This window comes from Suncus etruscus, chromosome 9, assembly GCF_024139225.1.
Source record: "Suncus etruscus isolate mSunEtr1 chromosome 9, mSunEtr1.pri.cur, whole genome shotgun sequence".
Classification (NCBI taxonomy): Eukaryota; Metazoa; Chordata; class Mammalia; order Eulipotyphla; family Soricidae; genus Suncus; species Suncus etruscus.
Window position 1 is genome coordinate 34,294,718 of NC_064856.1, and position 22,748 is coordinate 34,317,465.

Here is a 22,748-nt window from a genome sequence, read left to right on the forward strand (position 1 = left end):
ATTGGTCTGTAATTTTCTTTTTTCGTAGCATCTCTGTCTGGTTTAGGTATCAAGGTAATGTTGGCTTCATAAAAGCTATTTGGAAGTTTTCCTGTTTTTTCAATTTCATGAAAGAGTCTTGCCAGGATTGGTAGTAGTTCCTCTTGAAATGTTTGAAAGAATTCATTAGTAAATCCATCTGGGCCTGGGCTTTTGTTTTTGGGCAGACATTTGATTACTTTCTTAATTTCCTCAATAGTAATGGGTGTGTTTAGATATGCTACATCCTCTTCATTCAATCGTGGAAGATTATAAGATTCCAAAAATTTATCCATTTCTTCCAGGTTTTCATTTTTAGTGGCATAGAGTTTCTCAAAGTAGTTTCTGATTACCCTTTGAATCTCTACCATATCAGTAGTGATCTCTCCTTTTTCATTCCTAATACGAGTTATCAAGTTTCTCTCTCTTTCTTTCTTTGTTAGTTTTGCCAGTGGTCTATCAATCTTGTTTATTTTTCAAAGAACCAACTTCTGCTTTCGTTGATCTTTTGGATGGTTTTTCTAGTTTCCACTTCATTGATTTCTGCTCTCAGCTTTGTTATTTCCTTCTGCCTCCCTATTTTTGGATCCTTTTGTTGAGCACTTTCTAATTCTATGAGCTGCGTCATTAAGCTATTCAGGTATGCCCCTTCTTCTTTCCTGATGTGTGCTTGCAAAGCTATAAATTTTCCTCTCAGTACTGCTTTTGCTGTGTCCCATAGGTTCTGATAAATTGTGTCTCCATTGTCATTTGTTTTCAGGAAGGTTTTGATTTCCTCTTTGATTTCATCTCGGACCCACTGATTATTCAGTATGAGGCTATTTAACCTCCAGGTGTTAAAATTTTTTTTCTGTGTCCCTTTGTAGTTTATATATAATTTCAGGGCTTTGTGGTCAGCAAAGGCAGCCTGCAAAATTTCTATCCTCTTGATATTATGGAGATATGTTTTGTGTGCTAACATGTAGTCTATCCTAGAGAATGTCCCATGTACATTAGAGAAAAATGTGTATCCAGGCTTCTGGGGGTGGAGTGTCCTGTATATATCTACTAGGCCTCTTACTTCCATTTCTCTCCTCAGGTCTAGTATATTCTTGTTGGGTTTCAGTCTGGTTGACCTGTCTAGTGTTGACAATGCCGTGTTGAGGTCTCCCACAATTATTGTGTTGTTATTGATATTATTTTTCAGATCTGTCAACAGTTGTATTAAATATTTTGCTGGCCCCTCATTCGGTGCATATATGTTTAGGAGGGTGATTTCTTCCTGCTGTACATATCCCTTGATTAATACAAAATGTCCATCTTTGTCCCTTACTACTTTCCTAAGTATAAAGTTTGCATCATCTGATATTAATATGGCCACTCCTGCTTTTTTTTGGGTGTTGTTTGCTTGGATGATTTTCCTCCAGCCTTTTATTTTGAGTCTATGTTTGTTCTGACTATTCAGGTGCGTTTCTTGTAGGCAGCAGAAGGTTGGATTGAGTTTTTTAATCCATTTGGCCACTCTGTGTCTCTTAACTGGTGCATTTAGTCCATTGACATTGAGAGAAAGAATTGTCCTGGGAGTTACTGCCATCTTTATATTAAAGTTTGGTGTGTTTGTTGGTAAGCCTTGTCTTAAAGTATGCCGTTCAGTTTTTCTTTTAAGAATGGTTTTGAGTCTGTGAAGTTTTTGAGCTGTTGTTTGTCTGTGAAACTATGTATTGTTCCTTCAAACCTAAAAGTGAGTTTTGCTGGGTACAGTATTCTAGGCGAAGCATTTATTTCATTGAGTTTTGTCACTATGTCCCACCACTGCCTTCTGGCCTTGAGTGTTTCTGGTGACAGGTCTGCAGTAAATCTCAAGGATGTTCCCTTAAATGTAATTTCTCTTTTTGATCTTGCTGCTTTCAGAATTCTGTCTCTATCTATGGGATTCGTCATTGTGACTAGAATGTGTCTTGGGGTGTTTTTTCTGGGGTCTCTTTTAGTTGGCACTCTTCGGGCATGCAGGATTTGATCACATGTATTCATTATCTCTGGTAGTTTCTCTTTAATGATGTTCTTGACTGTTGATTCTTCCCGGAGATTTTCTTCCTGAGTCTCTGGGACTCCAATGATTCTTAGGTTGTTTCTGTTGAGCTTATCATAGACTTCTATTTTCATCTGTTCCCATTCTTTGAGTAATTTTTCCATTGTTTGATCATTTGCTTTGAGGCTTTTTTCCAATTTCTTCTGCTGTATGTAATTGTTATGTATCTCATCTTCCAGTGTACTGATTCTATCCTCAGCTGCTGTTAACCTGTGGGAAATCTCAAACATGTTTTTCTTCAATTCATCTACTGAGTTTCTCAGACCTGTTATTTGATCTGAAATTTCCGTTTGGAGTTTTCTCATTTCTATCTTCATATTCTCCTGATTCTTTTTAGTTTTCTCTTCTATACTTTGTTTGAGTTCTTTGAACATGTTCCATATTGCAACTCTAAACTCCTTATCTGAGAGACTGACTAGGTGGTTGATCATGTTCAAGTCATCAGAGTTGCCATCTTCATTCTCTGTGTCTGGCACTGGCCCATGTTGTTTCCCCATTGTCACACTAGTACTGCGTGTTTTTCTACGTGTTGTGATTGTATTCATTGGCTAAATGCTGTGCACCGTCGCGAAGGGGAGCGGAGCAACCGTGCTCCTTTGGCTTCTCCCTTTCTGGGCGTGTCGACTCACCTCCACGGAAGGCTCACAGGAAGGCAGGCTGGCAGATGGGCTGCACCCAGGATGAAATCAGGCCAAAAATGCAGGACAGCAGAGTAGAGAGGCAGAAGGGTGCTGGCATCTGAGATCCAGCGAAGTTCAGTGGCTCCTCCCTTTCTGGGCATGTCGACTCACCTCCACGGAAGGCTCACTGGAAGGCAGACTCCCCGGAAAGTTCACAGGAAGGCAGGCTGGCTGATGAGCCGCACCAAGGGTGAAATCAGGCCGAAAATGCAGGACAGCAGAGTAGAGAGGCAGAAGGGTGCTGGCATCTGAGATCCAGCGAAGTTCAGTGGCTCCTCCCTTTCTGGGCGTGTCGACTCACCTCCACGGAAGGCTCACGGGAAGGCAGACTCCCCGGGAAGCTCACAGGAAAGCAGGCTGGCTGATGAGCCGCACCAAGGGTGAAATCAGGCCGAAAATGCAGGACAGCAGAGTAGAGAGGCGGAAGGGTGCTGGCATCTGAGATCCAGCAGAGTTCGGTGGCTCCTCCCTTTCTGGGCGTGTCGGCTCACCTCCACGGAAGGCTCACGGGAAGGCAGACTCCCCGGGAAGCTCACAGGAAAGCAGGCTGGCTGATGAGCCGCACCAAGGGTGAAATCAGGCCGAAAATGCAGGACAGCAGAGTAGAGAGGCAGAAGGGTGCTGGCATCTGAGATCCAGCAGAGTTCGGTGGCTCCTCCCTGATACTAATTTTTTTAATCTTAGAATTGCTTTGTTGGGGCCAGGCGGTGGTGCTAAAGGTAAGGTGCCTGCCTTGCCTGCGCTAGCCTTGGACGGACTGCGGTTCGATCCCCCGGTGTCCCATATGGTCCCCCAAGCCAGGAGCAACTTCTGAGCACATAGCCAGGAGTAACCCCTGAGCGTTACCGGGTGTGGCCCAAAAACCAAAAAAAAAAAAAAAAAAAAAAAAGAATTACTTTGTCTATTTAGAGGTATTTTATGGTTTAATATAACTTTTAATAGAGGTTTTTTCCTTGTCTTTACAAATATCATTGGCCCTTTAATGTGTATTGAATTGAATCTGTATCATACTTTGTGTAGGACAGGCATTTTGACAAAGTTGATTCTTCCAATCCAAGAGGATGAAATGTGTTTACATTAGTTGGTGTCTTCTTCTTTCACCTCCCTTGATAAATTGATTTTTATATATTTGATGAGTTTTTGGCATTGTTTTTAGAGAAATAGTCTATTAAATTTATTTTTTTATTGTGTATAAGAATGCCACAGATTTTTAAACTTATTTTGGGGGCCAGAGTGGTAGCACGATGGTAGGGAATTTGCCTTGCATGCAGCTGACCCAGGACTGATGTGGGTTCAATCCCTGTCATCTCATATGGTCCCCCGAGCCAGGAGCTATTTCTGAGCATAAAGCCAGGAGTAACCCCTGAGCACTGCCAGGTGTAACTACAAAAAAAAAAAAATTAAATTTACTTTATTTAAAGAACATGAATTATCGGGGCCGGGCGGTGGCGCTGGAGGTAAGGTGCCTGCCTTACCTGCGCTAGCCTAGGAGACGGACCGCGGTTCGATCCCCCGGCGTCCCATATGGTCCCCCAAGCCAGGAGCGACTTCTGAGCGCATAGCCAGGAGTAACCCCTGAGCGTTACCGGGTGTGACCCCAAAAAAAAAACCAAAAAAAAAAAATAAATAAATAAAAAAAAAAAAAGAAGAACATGAATTATATAGTTGACCATAATACATGTATTTCTTTTCAGGTATGTGAGTGCAGATATTTTAAAAATAATAGAAAGAAAAAAAGAAAAAAGAAAAAGGGAGAGAAGAAAAATAAAAGTCCACTGACAAGCAAATTTTTGAAAACTATTGCATCTCCACTGAGATCATTAAGACATTGGCAGAAGGTTTAATAAGCTTTTGTTGCTAGCTGACCATTCTGTAATTTCTTCTGAACATTAGTGACCTCAGCTATACATTGGTATCTAAATTGCTGTGTTCTTATGGGGATGATAACATCAGACAAATGAAGTTGTCCAGAAATTCAAAGCACTATTAATAATAATACAGATTTTGTGGGGTCAGGTGTCTGGAAAGGGGGTTTCCTGCACTCACTTCATAAAGGTCCTGTGAGTATCAGCCCAAATACTAGCATTCCTGAAGTTTGGTCAGATTGGTGTCTCTTCAGAGAATCATAAAGGTGTGGTGAGACAGATCCATGGGTGGTGGATGTAGCAGATATGGCTCTGAAAGGTCAGGAGCTTACCCTGTCCTCTCTTCCCAAGAGAGCCAGCTTTCAGCCATGTGGACAGTGTCCCCCCATGATTTTCATCTCTTTGTTTTTGGGCCACACCCAGTGACGCTCAGGGGTTACTCCTGGCTCTGCGCTCAGTAATTGCTCCTGTCTTGGGGGACCATATGGGACACAGGATGGTCAAACCGTGGTCCGTCCTAGATCAGCCACATTCAAGGCAAATGCCCTACCGCCGTGCCACTGCTCCGACCCCTATTTTCATCTCTTTTGAGAAAAGAGTGAGTCTAGGGAGCTGGCCTATTGTTAACGTGGTGACTGTGTTCAAGTGTGTGATTACAGCTGCCAGGCCTCAATGCCACAGATTAAGAATAAAAATGAAAACCCCTTGATTTACAAAGTTCTTCATGATTGAATTTTAGACATAAAGTGTCACCTTTGACATCAGTGACATCAGTGTCACCTTTCCTCCACCAGTATTCCCATATTCATTCTGCACCCTCCATGCCCAGTCTGCCATCTTAACAGGCACCTGTTAAAAGTTTGCATCTCATGATTTATTTTAGTGTTGTTGACTCTGTTATTTAGATATTTAGATCTATAAAGGAATGCTACAGATTTTCTTTTTTTTTTTTTGTCCCCCAATTCACAATATAAACCAGGCAAAGGGCCTGTGTTGAGGTGTATATGGGGTGCATTTACTGTAGCTCCTCTTTCTATACAATCAGTGTAAAGAATACAGCCTGTGGTAAGAATTGGGAGACCTTATCTTTTCTTTTTTTATTTCATACACACACACACACACACACACACACACACACACACACACACACACACACACACAAATCCTTCACCAGTGCAACATTCCCATGACCAATATCCCAAGTGTCCTTCCTCCCCACCCCACACTGGCCTGTACTCTAGACAGGCTTTCTACTTCTCTCATTCAGTCACATTTTGTTATGATAGTTCTCAGTGTAATTATTTCTGTGACTGCACTAAACGATCCCTGTGGTGAGCTTCATGTTGGGAGCTGAACCCTCCAGTCCTCCTCTATTTTGTCTCTGAGAATCATTACACAAATGTTTTTCATTTTTCTCAAAACCCATAGATGAGGGAGACCATTCTGTGTTTATCTCTCTCCCTCTGATTTATTTCACTCAGCATAATAGATTCCATATACATCCATGTATAGGAAAATTTCATGACTTCATCTCTTCTGATGGCTGCATAATATTCCATTGTGTATATGTACCATAGTTTCTTTAACCATTCATCTATTGAGGGGCATCTAGGCTGTTTCCACAGTCTCGCTATTGTAAACAATGCTGCAATGAATATAAGTGTGAGAAAGGGATTTTTGTATTGTATTTTTGTGTTCCTAGGATATATCCCTAGGTGTGGTATAGCTGGATTGTATGGGAGCTCAACTTCCAGCTTTTGGAGAAATCTCCATATCGCTTTCCACAAAGGTTGGACCAGACGGCATTCCCACCTACAGTGAATAAGAGTTCCTTTCTCTCCACATCCCTGGCAGCACTGCTTGTTCTCATTCTTCCTGATGTGTGCCAACCTCTGTGGCGTGAGATGGTACCTCATAGTTCTTTTGATTTGCATCTCCCTGATGATTACTGATGTGGAGCATTTTTTCATGTGCTTTTTAGCCATTTGTATTTCTTTTTTGTCAAACTGTCTGTTCATTTCTTCTCCCCACTTTTTTGATGGGGTTAGATGTTTTTTTCTTGTAAAGTTCTGTCAGTGCTTTGTATATTTTGGATATTAACCCCTTATCTGATGGGTATTGGGTAAAAAGTTTCTCCCACTCAGTGGGTGGTTCTTGTATTCTGGCACTATTTCCTTTGAGGTGCAGAAGCTTCTCAGCTTAATATAGTCCCATTTATTTATTTCTACTTTCACTTGTTTGGAGAGTATGGTTTCCTCTTTAAAGATACTTTCAGTCTCAATGTCATGGAGTGTTTGACCTACATATTGTTCTATATACTTTATGGTTTCAGGTCTGATATCTAGGTTTTTAATCCATTGGATTTCACCTTTGTACATGTTAACTGGAGGTCTAAATTCACTTTTTACAAGTGCTAGCCAGTTGTGCCAACACCACTTATTGAAGAAGCCTTCCCTGTTCCATTTAAGATTTTTTGCACCTTTATCAAAAATTAGGTGACGGTATGTCTGGGGAACATTCTCTGAGTACTCAAGCCTGTTCTACTGATCTGAGGGTCTGTCTTTATTCCAATACCTTGCTGTTTTAATAACTATTGCTTTGTAATACAGTTTAAGTTAGGGTAAATAATACCTCCTATATTCCTTTTCCCAAGTATTGCTTTAGCTATTCGTGGTTGTTTATTGTTCCAAATGAATTTCAGAAGTCTTTGATCCACTTCTTTAAAAAATGTCATGGGTATCTTTAGAGGGATCGCATTAAATCTGTACAAAGCTTTGGGGAGTATTGTCATTTTAATGATATTAATTCTGCCAATCCAAGAGCAGGGTATGGATTTCCATTTCCATGTGTCTTCTCTTATTTCTTGTAGCAGGGTTTTATAGTTTTTTTTTTTTTTTTGTATAGGTCCTTCACATCCTTAGTCAAATAGAGTCCAAGGTATTTGAGTTTATGTGAGACTAATGTGAATGGGGTTGTTTTCTTAATATCCATTTCTTCTCTATCATTATTGGTGTATAAAAAGGCCATTGATTATTGTGTGTTAATTTTATAGCCTGCTACATTGCTATATGCATCTATTGTTTCTAAAAGTTTTTTTGATAGAATCTTTGGGGTTTTCTAAGTATAGTATCATGTCATCTGAAAACAGTGAGAGCTTGCTTGACTTCTTCCTTTCCTATCTGGATTCATTTGATATCTTTTTCTTGCCTAATCGCTATAGCAAGGACTTCCAGTACTATGTTAAATAGGAGTGGTGAAAGGGGGCAACCTTATCTTGTACTGGAGTTTAGAGGGAAGGCTTTCAGTTTCTCTCCATTGAGGATAATATTTGCCATTGGCTTGTGATAAATGGCCTTGACTAGATTGAGAAAGGTTCCTTTCATTCCCATCTTGCTGAGAGTTTTGATCAAGAATGGGTGTTGAACCTTATCCAATGCTTTTTCTGTGTCTATTGATATGATCATGTGATTTTTATTTTTCTTCTTGTTTATATTGTATATTATGTTGATGGATTTACGAACGTTAAACCATCTTTGCATTCCTGGGATGAAAACTACTTGATCATAGTGAATGATCTTCTTAATAAGGCATTGAATTCTATTTGCCAGAATTTTATTGAGGATCTTTGCATCTGTATTCATCAAGGATATTGGTCTGTAATTTTTTTTTAGCTGTATCTCTGTCTGGTTTTGGTATCAAGGTGATATTGGCTTCATAGAAGCTGTCTGGAAATGTTCCCGTTTTTTCAATTTCATGAAAGAGACTGGCCAGTATTGGTAGTAGTTCCTCTTGAAAAGTTGGAAAGAATTCATTAGTGAATCCATCTGGACCTGGGCTTTTCTTTTTGGGGAGAAATTTGATTACCGTTTTAATTTCCTCAATAGTGATGGCAGTGTTTAGATATGCTACATCCTCCTTGTTCAACCGTGGAAGATTATAAGAGTTCAAAGAATATCCATTTTTCCAGGTTCTCATGTTTCATGCATAAAGTTTCTTGAAGTAATCTCTGATTATCCTTTGAATCTCTGCAATATCTTTAGTGATATCCCCTTTTCATTTCTAATATGGGTTATCAAGTTTCTTTCTCTCTTTCTTTGTGAGTTTTGCCAATGGTCTATCGATCTTATTTATTTTTTCAAAGAACCAACTTTTGCTTTTATTGATCTTTAAGATTGTTTTTTGGGTTTCTACTTCATTGATTTCTGCTCTAAGCTTTGTTATTTTCTTCTGTCTCCCTATTTTTCATTCCTTTTGTTGATCATTTTCTAATTTTATGAGCTGCATCATTAGGCTATTCAGGTATGCCCCTTCTTTCTTCCTGATGTGTGCTTGCAAAGCTATAAATTTTTCCTCTCAGTAATGCTTTTGTTGTGTCCCATAGATTCTGATAATTTGTGTCTTCATTGTCATTTGTTTCCAGGAAAGTTTTGATTTCCTCACGGACCCACTGGTTGTTCAGTAGCAGGCTATTTAGCTTCCAGTTGTTAAAGTTTTTCCTCAGTGTACCTTTGTAATTCACATCCAATTTCAGAGCTTTATGATCAGCAAAGATATCCTCAAATTTTTCTATCCTCTTAACTTTATGGAGATATGTTTTATGTACCAGCATGTGATCTATTCTGGAGAATGAGCCATGTGCACTGGAGAAGAACGTATATCCAGGTTTCTGAGGATGGAGTGTCCTTTATATATCTACTAGGCCTCTTTCTTCCATTTTTTTTCTCAGGTCTAATATATTTTTGTTGGGTTTCAGTCTGGTGACCTGTCAAGTGTTGAGCAGGCCATGTTGAGGTCTCCCACAATTATTGTGTTATTACTGATGTCCTCTTTCAAATTTGTCAATAGTTGTATTAGATATCTTGCTGGTCTCTCATTAGGTGCATATATATTTAATATTGCAATTTCTTCCTGCTGTACATATCCCTTGATTAGTACATAGTGTCCATCTTTATTTCTTACAACTTTTCTGAGTCTAAAGTTTGCATTGTCTGATATTAATATTGCCACCCCAGCTTTTTTAAGGGTGTTGTTTGCTTGGATGATTTTCCTTCAGCCTTTGATTTTGAGTCTATGTTTGTTATGACTATTCAGGTGTGTTTCTTGTAGGCAGAAGAAGGTTGGGTTCATCTTTTTGATCCATTTCGCCACTCTGTGCCTTTTAATTGGTCCATTTAATCCATTGACATTGACAGAGATGATTGTCATGTGAGTTAATGCCATATTTATTTATAAGATTGATCTATCTTGTCTTAAAGTAGGCCTTTCAGTTTCTCCTTTAAGGCTGGTTTTGTATTTGTAAAATTTCTGAGCTGTTGTTTATCCATGAAGCTATGGATCCTTCCTTCAGACCTGAACATGAGTCAAGCTGGGTACATTATTCTAGGGGGAGCCTCCATTTCATTCAGTCTTGTCACCATATCCCACCATTGTCTTCTGGCCTTGAGAGTTTCTTGTGACATGTCTGTTGTAAATCTTAAGGATGTTCCTTTGAATGTAATTTCTTTTGGGATCTTGCTGCTTTCAGTATCCTATCCCTATCTGTGGGATTTGTCATTGTGACTAGGATGTGTCTTGGGGTGCTTTTCTTTGGATCTCTTTTAGCTGTTACTCTTTGGGCATGCAGAATTTGGTTGCATACAGTCGTTATCTCTGGGAGATTCTTTGTAATGATGTCCTTGATTGTTGATTCTTCCTGGGGATTTTCTTCCTGTGTTTCTGGGACTCCAATGATTCTTATGTTGTTTCTGTTAAATTTATCCAACATTTCTATTTTCATATGTTCAAAATCTTCTTTGAGGTTCTTTTCAAATCTCTTTTGTTGTATAGAGTTATTATGCCTCTCATCTTCTAGCTGACTAATTCTGACTTCAGCTTCTGTTACTCTACAGGAGAGGCTTTCCATAGAGTTTTGCATTAACTCTACTGCATTTTTCAGTCCCATTATTTCAGTTTGGAGTTTTCTAATTTCCATATTTGTGGTCTGTTCTGATCAATCTATACTCCCCTTGAGTTCCATGAACATCTTCCATATCTCCACTCTAAAATCCCTTTCTGAGAGGTCAACCAGGTAGTTGGCACTTTTTGGCTCATCAGAGCTGCCATCCTCATACTCCACGCATGCAGTTGTCCTTCATTGTTTCTTCATTATTACCCTTTAACTGTATTTCTGTGTATTGCAATGAGGTTTGTACTATATAAAAAGTGCGCGGCCACAGAGTGAAGTGGAGCCGCCACACTTTTATTTTTTATTTTTTCTCCCTGTGATCTTTTTGGTTGGACCCAGGGATCACAAAGCAGCTTCAGGTGTGGCCCTCAAAAGCAGTCTGCTGGAGCCGAAGCAGGCAGGGGTCAAGGAACGGTGGACAGATCCACCTCTACCTTCAGTCAGACTCCGGAGAGCTCAGCTCTCTACAGATTTTCTTTTGGGGGGACACATCCTTCGGTGCTCAGGCATAACTAACTCCTGGATCTGCTCTCAGAAATCACTCCTGGAAGGCTCTGGGTACCATATAAGATGTTGAGGATTGAAACCACATTAGCCATGTGCAAGACAAATAACCTAACACTGTGTTATCACTCTGGTCCCAATACACTACAGATTTGTGTGTATTGATTTTGTAACCTACTACTGTATTGTATTGCTTTATTTCTAAAAGTGTTTTGGTGGAGTCTTTAAGGTTTTAATGTATTATTTCTTCTTTGGGGAGGGTTATACTTGGCAGTGCTCAGGGATTATTCCTGACTCTGAATCAGGAATCATTCCTGATGTGGCATAGGGAACCATATGGGATACTGGGAATTAAACCTGGGCCAGCCATGTGAAAGTGTGAAAGGTAAATGTCCTACTTACTGTACTATTGCTCTGGCCCCTCAATGTATCATTTATAATTTTATTATGTATATTTTAGATTTCAATTGTATGATATATTTATATTATTTCTAAGAGTATTTTGGTGGAGTTTTCAAGGGATTATGCATTCTTTGTAAGTAGTAATAGTTTGCCTTTTCCTCAATTTGTATTCCTTTGATATTTTTCTTTTTGTTTTATTTTTGTTTTGGGGCTACACCCAGTAATGCTCAAGGGTTATTTCTAGTTCTGCATTCAGGAATTACCCAGGGGACCATGTGGGTTGCTAGGGATCTAACCTAGGTCAGTTTTGTACAAGGCAAACACTATACCCTGTACTATCTCTCCAGCCCCTGATATCTTTATCTTGTATGATTGCTATGGGAAGGAATTCTAAAACTATGTTGAATGCAAGTGGTGATAGTGGACATCTAAAAGACTGGTCTGAAGCCTGCAGTTGAAAGGTATGACCAAAAGCTTCCTGGGAAAGGCCACTCTGCTCTTATCTAGGTTAAAGTTTTCTTTTTTCTCCCTTTTCCTCAGCTTTTAATGTGCCTAAGCAAAGTAACAGCCACTTTTACTGCTTTGTTAAAAACTCTGATTTGGGGGTTCTCTTGGAGAACAATAGAATATGATCTGTCCCATTTCATATTTTTTGTGTTCAGTGAATAGGGGGAATTGTTAGGTCACACCTTATTTTACTCCAATACAGACTTCCACACTCACTCCTTCTGCTCTTCACCCAAAGCTTTTGAAATGTTAAAACCTGGCCAGAAAGATAGCCTGGAGGTAGGGTGTTTGCCTTGCATTCAGAAGGACTGCAGCTTGAATCCTGGCATCCCATATCCCCATCCCACCCCAGCCTATCAGGAACCTAGAGCCAGGAGTAACCCCTGAGCACTGCCAGGTGTGACCCAAAAACCAAGGGAAAAAATAAGTTAAAAACTGCCTACATGGCATTAGCTCCATATTGTACTTTTGTCTATTACTGGATTGAATAGGAATAAAGGTTGTTGGTTTCATGTTCTCTGCACCATGAGGTTGGAAGCTTTCCAATCCTATGTTTTCTACCTTTATGGCTAGCCAGGATTATTAATTCTTCAAGGATACCTTGCTCTAGACTTGTAATCCCTGGATTGGATATGGCGTGTGGAACCCAACACAATATCAAGAGAAAGGCTTTCAGATTTTTACGATTGACTATTAACAGTGGTCGGCAACCTGCGGCTCGCGAGCCACATGTGGCTCTGTCTTTACACTTTTAATTTGGCTCTTCTGTGTGCCAGGCGGCCGGGCAGCCGCTCCAGGAGTCAGGACTCTCTGCTCCTAGTCTCTGTCAGTGCGCGCCCTGTGTGGCTCTCAAAATAAATTTCAATCGTGGTTTTGGTGAGATTTGGCTCAGTTGAAAAAAAAGGTTGCCAACCACTGTACATTCTCTGGGCTTGTTGTATGTAAATGCTTGTTACTACCCTGAGGTATGCTTTTTTAAATTCGTCTTTAAATTGTTTTTGCTTTGGGGCCACACCAATTGTGTGCACGGCTTACTCCTAGACCTATACTCAGATATTAGTCCTGGCATGGATTGGGAGCCTATATTGGGTGCTGGGAATCAAACCTAGGTCGTTTGACATGCAAGATAAATGCTCTACCCAATATTCATTCCAGTTACTCTATTCCTATTTTTGGGAGTGTGCATGTTTTTTTTTTTTGTTTGTTTGTTTGTTTGTTTGTTTGTTTTTTTGGTTTTTGGGCCACACCCGGCGGTGCTCAGGGGTTGCTCCTGGCTGTCTGCTCAGAAATGGCTCCTGGCAAGCACGGGGGACCAATTTTTTTTTTTTTTAAATAATGAAAAAAGTGATGTATCTTTTAAGAAGCCTTCTCTGCATCAATTTAAGATCATGTGTTTTTTATTTTAATCTTTTTGTTGTTATGGTGTATTACATTAATTGATCTGCATATGCTGAATCCTCTTTGCACCCCTGGGATGAACCTCATTTGACTTAGGTGTGGTTTATAATCTTTTGATTAATTACTATTTAAATTTTTTACTTGATTTATCTATTCAGGTTTTCTGTTTCCTCTTTCTTCAGTCTTGGGAGTTCAAATAATTTTAAGATTTTTTCCCCTTTACTTTTAGATTCTCAAGCTTGGTATTGCAAAGTTGTTCATAACATCATGATTATTTTCTATATTTTGAGACGTCTTGTAATTTTTCTCTATCATCTATGGTCCTATTTAGTTATTTTTCTTTTTTCTTAGTTATCCTACCTAAAGGTTTCAATCTTGTTTATTATTTCAAAGAACCAAACCCTAGTTTTGTTCACCATTTGTATTTTCAAAATTTTTTGTAAGTAATTGATTTCTGTTCTAATTTTTTAATTTTATGACCTTTATTTTCTTTGGTTGCTATTGTGTAGCTGTGCAGTTCAGGAGTTGTGGAGGTGGATCTCCTTATCTGGTGGAGGTCAGATGTGGAGACTGCTGGGACTCAAATGGAAGCAATGTTTCTGCCTCTAGTTCCAAAAAGGCCCTAGAGTTGTCAGTTGCAAAGAGAGTATTTTAATAGAGGGAGTGGTCATTTATTTTTTCTTTGTTACTTCTGGTAGTCAGATATGTAAGTTCAAACTAGTTAATTTATTCTTGTTTGTTTTTTTGTTTTGTGTTTTGGGTCATACCCAGCGGTGCTCAGGAGTTATTCCAGGCTTTGTACTCAGAAATCACTTCTGGCAGGCACAAGGGACCATTTGGGATTTCAGGATTCGAACCATTTGTCCTGCATTAGCTGCTTGCAAGGCATAAGCCCTACCACTGTGCTATCTATCTCTCTGGCCCCTAATTTCATTTTTAAAAATATTTTTTTTGGTGGTGGTGGGGTCTCACCCAGCTGTGCTCAGGGTTTACTCCTGGTTCTGCACTCAGGGAACACTCAGAGGGCCAAAAAGACTGCCTGGGTTTGAACCCAGGTTGATCACATGCAAGACAAGCGGCCTACCCACTGTACTATTGCTCTGAACCCAGTTATTTTTTTTAATATAATTTTTATTTTGATCATAGTGGCTTACATATTGTTGACAATATTATTTTAGGTACATATTTACATAAAATCAGGTGGATTTCCATCACCAAATTGTCCTCCCTACACCTCTATTTTTGTCCTCCCTCCCATTTCTTCTTCCCTCACCCCCAGGGTGGCTAGAATATGTGGTCCCCTCTGTATCTGACCTACTACTTAGTAGTCTTGCTCCTGTTTGGTCTTGATGTCTCCCTTATTTCCCCCTCTAACTGGAGGCAGGACTAGCTAGTTCAAGATGCATGTGAACCCAGTTATTTTTATACCTTATTTATTACTTAGGTGGCCTTTCATATGATTTTGTAGATAACTTCTTACTAAATTTATTATTACTCTTTTGGTTCATTATCTTTAGTCCACTTAATGAATATTCATTAAAATGAACTGTTTCTCTAGACTATTATTACCAGGATTTTAATTATACAAAGTAACAATAAATAGTTTTGTACATAGGATTTTTCAGAAAAATATTTTAGGTGATTTTCCTAGCCTGGTATACCAGAAGTTGTTGTAAGCTCAGTATATCACTTTAATGTCTTAAAGTCTTTTATAGAGAACTGATATAGTTTGGAAGAAAAAAATTTCTTTTGTATTTTATAAATTGACATTAATTATAAAATATTTATGAAAAACAAAGAGTAAAGCATATTTTCTCAATTATTAAAATTTTACTTAGTATACTTAACATTTTCTTACATGTTTTTAATATGAATTCATATAGATTTATTTATTTAAATGGGATCTTATACATATTGCACTATTTGGCAATGCCATGTCAATAAACATTAGTATCATTATAATTTTTCTAATATATCCTCAAAATTTTGTTATCTTCCTAATAGACAAAAGATATTTGAAAATATGTGAATCTCTATTTTATTATAGCCATATCCAGGAATTTATACACAGAATTGTGTAAAGACATTACATGGTTCTGGGGATTAAAACACAGCTCATTCATGAAAAGCCTGTTGAACCTCCTTCCCAACACAATATTTGCATTTAAATAGTCATTTTTCTCTTAGTTCTGTATTTTTTAACTCAATGCATTGAAGCCTCAGAACAACCTTTATAGTTTCAGTGATTTTTGGAACATTGGCTTAATTTCCTTACTAGCTTTCTCTTATTATAATGCTACCTTCCCTAGGAACATCAACAATCCTTGCCTTTCAGTTGTGTTCCTTTGTGGGGATGATGTGTCATACTTGTAAGGGAAAGTCCAGTGGGTTTTTGTGAGAATGCTATCTTCATGGAAAGGTACATACACCATTATACTATTTATTTATTTATTTATTTATTTATTTATTTATTTATTTATTTATTTATTTATTTATTTTTGGTTTTTGGGTCACACCCGCCAGTGCTCAGGCAATGCTCAGGTGTTAATCCTAGTTCTGTGCTCAGAAATCGCTTCTGGCAGTCTCGGGGGACCATATAGGATGCCCGAATTGAACCCGTCCATTCTGTGTTGGCTGCATTCAGGGCAAACACCTTACTGCTGTGCTATTGCTCTGGCACCTTCATTATAATTTTTTAAAACTGAATCACTGTCAGTTAAGTTGTTGATGGATGAGTTTCAGTCATATAACCATTATCGTTTTTTTGTTTTGTTTTTTGTTTTTTGGGTTACACCTGGCAGTGCTAAGGGGTTATTCCTGGCTCCAGGCTCAGAAATTGCTCCTGGCAGGCACAGGGGATCATATGGGACGTTGGGATTCGAACTGATGACCTCTGCATGAAAGGCAAACGCCTTACCTCCATGCTATCTCTCTGGCCCCATAACCATTATCATTTTAATTAATTGTTATATACATTTATTTAACCATTTAAGATTATGGAGATATATTTATATAAATAAATCCTTTTATGGGCTCTTTGTTTGATTTTTTGGTTTTTGGGTCACACCCAGCAGTGCTCAGGGGTTACTCCTGGCTCTATGCTCAGAAATCGCTCCTGGCAGGCACAGGGGACCATATGGGACGCCAGGATTCGAACCACAGACCTTCTGCATGAAAGGCAAATGCCTTACCTCCATGCTATCTCTCCGGCCCCTATGGGCCCTTTTTTTTTTTTTTTTTTTTTTGGCTTTACACTGTAGAACTTGGAGGACAATGCAGTCTTGGGAGTAAACCCGATACTGGCATATAAAGTATGTACTTATTTACCTATCTCTTTTTAGACCTGTGCAAGACAATCTTATTAAAATCCTTGGTGGCTCAATGGTAATAGATTTTATAAAATTCTATGTTGTACTGCATTACTTAGGGTTTTTAGCCACACCTGGTTGTGCTGGAAATTAAGTCAGTCTTGGCTCCATACAAGGTAATTGCTTTGTCCTGAGATTATATCTTTGACCCTTCCTAAGATGTCCAACATAGGTTTTTGCTAGAGAATTATTTTCTTTTAGAAAATGTGAATTTTGAGACGGGCGGGCAGCTGGCAGACCTCCGCATGTGCCAGCGGCCTTTTGGCCTGGCCTAGGGTAGGGGGGGCCCGGACCTGGGTCACCCGGCCCCCCTCTCCTCCTTTCCTCCGGATCTCCAGGTGGGTTTCTGGGAGGAGCTGATGGGGCACCCTGGGTTTTTCCCCACTCCCAGGCCGGGTCTGGGGACCGGCCTGGGTTGGGCTTAAATCCCTGTCCTTCAGGCTTGGGAGGGTCTCTCTCTCCCTCCCTGGAGCAGGATTTTTAGCAGCACGGGCGGGCAGCTGGCAGACCTCCGCATGTGCCAGCGGCCTTTTGGCCTGGCCTAGGGTAGGGGGGGCCCGGACCTGGGTCACCCGGCCCCCCTCTCCCCCTTTCCTCCGGATCTCCAGGTGGGTTTCTGGGAGGAGCTGATGGGGCACCCTGGGTTTTTCCCCACTCCCAGGCCGGGTCTGGGGACCGGCCTGGGTTGGGCTTAAATCCCTGTCCTTCAGGCTTGGGAGGGTCTCTCTCTCCCTTCCTGGAGCAGGATTTTTAGCAGCACGGGCGGGCAGCTGGCAGACCTCCGCATGTGCCAGCGGCCTTTTGGCCTGGCCTAGGGTAGGGGGGGCCCGGACCTGGGTCACCCGGCCCCCTTCTCCCCCTTTCCTCCGGATCTCCAGGTGGGTTTCTGGGAGGAGCTGATGGGGCACCCTGGGTTTTTCCCCACTCCCAGACCTGCTCCAGGGTTGGCTTAGGGGGTGGCGTTTGATATGGGGGGTGGCAGATAACTGCTCAGCTATACTCAGGCTGTCACTGGCAATTTCATACCAGTCTACATTTTGAAACCGCGTGGGGGCTAGCGCCCCCGCGCGAACTTATGCTCCTCCCAACCACCAGTACCCCTGATTTACCCTTCTTACCTTCAGTAACAAACAGTTTTAATCTCTGTCCAAAGACATACCGTAGATCTTACAAATCTCAGAACTATTTAGAAGGACATAAATCGAACACATATTGAACACATATATATTTTGAATATTTTATGATTATTTTCTTTAACTACTGTAACTCTCTATATATTCTTCTACCATCATTTTTCTATCTACTTTTCATCTTGTCTTTTCTTTGTAAGCTGTATAGTAAGGATTGTTGGTGGAACTGTCCCTCAGTTTGATGCCTATGATTGAACTATGTCATGGAAATTGCTGGTCTTGTTCCTATTGCCTCCAAATGCACCAATAACGCTTCATGGCATTGATCCTTGTTTGCATAGACACATTAAAATGGGAAAACACTATACATACAGATTAGTTATTATCTAATAAATCTCATTACAATGTACCTTACACCCTGAACATTGATATAATGACCTGGCACAGGCCTCAGATGAATGGGCATTCTCCATTCACACTGGAACCAGGCACGCTATCTACGAAACATCCAAGGTCTTTTATAGCAACAGTTGGAAGCAGTCCTCTACCAGGAAAGACACACTACCAAGGGTCTGACATCGACCTCCTAAAAAGACACCTCCGTTTACACTGAGAAGACGTGACAACAACAATGACCCGCTCTACAGGACATGGTTCTCTCTATTGCCCCTTAATTGTGAGATGAAACGAGAGAATGCTCTGCACCATCCTGACTGCTATATGAGACATGTAGACTCCAGGATCTTTAAGACAGAAGCATGATACCAACAACAGAGACTATGTGAGGAATGGAGGTGTATTGCCACTACAGACGATGACTTGAATTGGACAAACTAGTTTGCCTGGAGCCTAGAGTCAGTCCTGTGCCAGGAAACTTCAGGGGTAGGGTCTCCATCTATTTAGACCATAATTTGTCTTTCCATGTCCCTTATGTTTTGGTGGGCCTATGCAAACAAATGCCACTTTAATATCGTTTTTTACTATGGTCCCTTGATTCCAATCCTTAAGAAAAACAACCCACTAAAACTTTTGAGGTTAATTTAAACTAGTAAGCATGTGCATGGATCTAGATAAATGTACTTTGCCCTCAATGTTTAAAGAGTTACATAAGTCTAATATCTTTAGATTATATGGTGTGCTGCTAAGAAATAATATGTACTACAACGGGGGATTTGAGGGACAAAGTAATTGTATGGTACATGGGTTCAGTTTTGTTTTTCTTAATGTTCTTTGGCTGAAAGTATAAGGCTGGGATATCATCGATGGGACTACTGAGAATCCTGTTTATGGGTGATTGGGCTTCCACTGTAACTTTACCCTGTCCTCTTTCTTTGCATCTTTGTTGTCATAATTAAAATTAAAAAAAAAAAAAAAAAAAAAAGAAAATGTGAATTTTGAGAAAACTACAATAATTCCATACTGTGTTTATTTTTAGCTATTGCCTATGATGACAGAGCAGCTACAGTGGATGCCATTTGTGAATGTTAAATTTCATGAACCTTTTGTAAAATTTATATATTGGTCTTTAAGGCAGCTGGATGCTGGGACACAGGTAATGAATTAATATAAGACTGCATGTAATACTTCTAATTTAAGGTCTTTTTTTGCTTCTCTTTATTAATTCCATTTTCACATATTTCTAAGTGCATACATATTTGACTCAGTATGTATGATTGTTTTTTGAGTTTGTAATCTATATTAGGTTGCTAAAATCAACATGAAATTTTTATTTTATCTTTTATTTAGTCACTGTGAACTTAAAAGTTATTCATGATTGGGTTTCAGACATGCAGTGTTTCAATACCAGTCTTTTTACACCAGCATCCACTTTCCTCTAGCAATGCACTGCTTCCACTTTGCTTTCTACTCATCTGTCTCTGAGAGGCTTTCTTTTTTTTAATTTAATTTTTGCTAACTGGCTTAAAGTGGTGATACTGATAGGGTTTCATGCATAACACTTTACCACCTTTCAGCACCAACTCCTCCATCAGTGGAACATTTACCTCCTAGTCATTCCCTATTCCCTGTGCTAGCTCCCTGCTCCCCCATAAATGGTATGTATGTTTCCACTGAAATTCTGAACTTCCCAACATGAAATTTTTTATCTTCTATTGAATATAATAGAAAATAATGGGGCCGTCGAGATGGCGCTAGAGGTAAGGTGTCTGCCTTGTAAGCGCTAGCCAAGGAAGGACCACCGCGGTTCGATTCCCCCGGTGTCCCATATGGTCCCCCAAGCCAGGGGCAATTTCTGAGCGCTTAGCCAGGAGTAACCCCTGAGCATTAAACGAGTGTGGCCCGAAAAACCAAGAAAATAAGGATTTGGGTCCGGAGAGATAGCATGGAGGTAGGGCATTTGCCTTGCATGCAAAAACGGACCATGATTCAAATCCCGGCATCCCATATGGTCCCCCAAGCCTGCTAGGAGCGATTTCTGAGTGTAGAGCCAGGACTAACCCCTGAGTGCTGCCGGGTGTGACCCAAAAAACAAAAACAAAACAAAACAAAACAAAACAAAAAAATACCTGAAAATAAGGATTTATTGTATTTATGCCAAAAATATAAACTAGCTACATGGGACAATGCTTATTAGGATAATTTGTGAAGAAAATTACTTCAGCATCTTATAAATGTAGGAATATTTAGTCTACCTGATCTAAGAGTGATATAGTTTAAATTATAGCATGCAAAAATAACAAGCTAAGGGCCCGGAGAGATAGCACAGCACGTTTGCCTTGCAAGCAGCCGATCCAGGACCAAAGGTGGTTGGTTGGAATCCCGGTGTCCCATATGGTCCCCTGTGCCTGCCAGGAGCTATTTCTGAGCAGACAGCCAGGAGTAACCCCTGAGCACCGCCGGTGTGGCCCAAAAAACAAAAACAAAAACAAAAAAAAACAAGCTAAATAATCTCTGTAACCTGGCTCTAATTGAATTCAGATCCGAAGCAAGATTATCTGCTAGAATTTCTTACTAAGCAGATCCAGAAAAATATGGAACGTTTCACAAATTTGTGTCATCCTTATGCAGGGGCCATCCTAATCTTCTGTTTCTTTTTAATTTTATTATATGTGCTGCTGAAGTAAGCACTATCATCATAATTTTTAATTATTCTATGAATATTCTATGAAACTATCACTTTTCAATGTTATATATTTTTAAATAGATTAGAAAAAATGGGGAGTGTGGATGAATTGGGAGAAAGAACCATAGTAATTTATGCAGTGCTTCTCAGTATAAAATGACATATTTAATACTCCATAAATTATGATATTTATATAAAAAGTAAAGTTTTTTTCAGAATATATCATAACAATGTCAATGAGTGAGGGAAGTAGAAAGCCTGTCTCGAATACAGGTGGGGGAGGGAGGCAGCAGGGGAAGGAGGAGAGAGATGGGGTCATTGGCGATGGGAATGTTGCACTGGTGAAGGGGGCTGTTCTTTTTATGACTGAAATCCAACTATAATCATGTTTGTAATCATGGTGTTTAAATAAAGATGTTATTTTAAAAAGAATATTAATAAGAATTGTTTAATTAGATATGTCCCTCTTATATGACTTTTTACTTAATTTTAAATGAAATTTTCTACATTAAAATGATTCTAAGAAAAATGTCATAAAAACATGCAGAGGGAATGCAAGAAGGACAGATAGAGCAAAACTGGTGACATTGGTGGTGGGAAATGTGCACTGGTGAAGGGATAAGTTTTAGATATTGAATGACTGAAATTCAACCATGAACAATAATTTAAAATATCTATTTTAGTTTAATATTTAACTATTATATAAGTATATATAATATATTATATATTATGTGTATTATATATATATATATATATATATATATATATATATTTTTTTTTTTTTTTTTGGTAATACCCGGCAGTGCTCAGGGGTTACTCCTGGCTCTAAGCTCAGAAATTTCTCATGGCAGGCTCAGGGAACCATATGGGATACTGGGATTTGAACAAACCGACCTTCTGCATGCAAGGCAAAAACACCTTACCTCCATGCTATCTCTCTGGCCCCTATTTTAGATATATTTAACATGAGTGTTTGAATATGAATTAATTCTAAGATATTAATTTTTTTTACAGCATTCAACTATGACATCAACATTGAGGAGGCTGGGTGAAGATATTTTTAAAGGAATAGTAACTAAGGGAATTCAAGACAATTCTGTGGAGAGTAAACCAAAGTTAGCAGTTTTCTTTAAGAGCTCCGAATTACCATTGAGATTCTTATCAACCTTAATTGTCCTCAAAACTGTCACTCAAGGTAAGTTTTCAAATGTACTTTAGGAATGAACTTAAGGTGTCATCAATTGTAAATAACAGAAGAGAATGTTATATAGAAAGCAATTTTTACATAGTAAAATATACTTTACCTTTCAGAATGAAATTTTGAATTGAGTTTTTTTTGTTTTCATATCTGTTTTGTTTGGTTGTTCTCAGGGTTACTCCTTGCTCTATGCTCAGTTATTTCTGTCAGTATTCAGAGCATCATATAGGATGCAGGTCAACTGAGTGTTAGACAGGCACCTTACCTATCTATCCCTCAGGCCCCATTTTGAGTTGTTTCAAAATAGTGACACTTTATTAAAAACCTAATTGTATTTACTAAATTTTAGTAAGTTGAAGTGTTGTCTTTCCCATCCCAGAAGAGGAATTGTTCGTTCTCTCTTAATCATATTCCCATAGTGATCTTCATTTACCATTATTGTTATATTTACTTATAGTATTGAAGATACTATTTATTTTCAACTAGAAAATATTGGCAAACTCACAGGCCAAATCTAATCTTCCAACTATATTTTAAGTAAGGTTGCTCATAGGAGTTACTCCTGGGTCTCTACTCAGAAATTG

The 22,748-nt window shown here is 39.3% G+C and overlaps 1 protein-coding gene and 2 non-coding genes across 4 annotated transcripts in view; 1 reads left to right on the forward strand and 2 right to left on the reverse strand.

Moving 5' to 3' along the window:
* Window positions 1–22,748, forward strand: part of CCDC138 (coiled-coil domain containing 138) — a 113,902-nt gene that overhangs the window by 60,539 nt on the left and 30,615 nt on the right. For both annotated transcript variants that reach the window (XM_049781368.1, XM_049781367.1), the window contains 2 exons: window positions 19,320–19,436; window positions 21,981–22,161. In XM_049781368.1, the coding sequence (XP_049637325.1) occupies window positions 19,320–19,436; window positions 21,981–22,161 (298 nt within the window). The remainder of the gene's footprint in view (window positions 1–19,319; window positions 19,437–21,980; window positions 22,162–22,748) is intronic.
* LOC126019387 (small nucleolar RNA SNORA51) lies at window positions 5,581–5,713 on the reverse strand. The gene has a single exon (XR_007499109.1). It is a non-coding gene; the product is annotated as a small nucleolar RNA SNORA51 (small nucleolar RNA).
* Window positions 20,869–20,971, reverse strand: LOC126019910 (U6 spliceosomal RNA). The gene has a single exon (XR_007499519.1). It is a non-coding gene; the product is annotated as a U6 spliceosomal RNA (small nuclear RNA).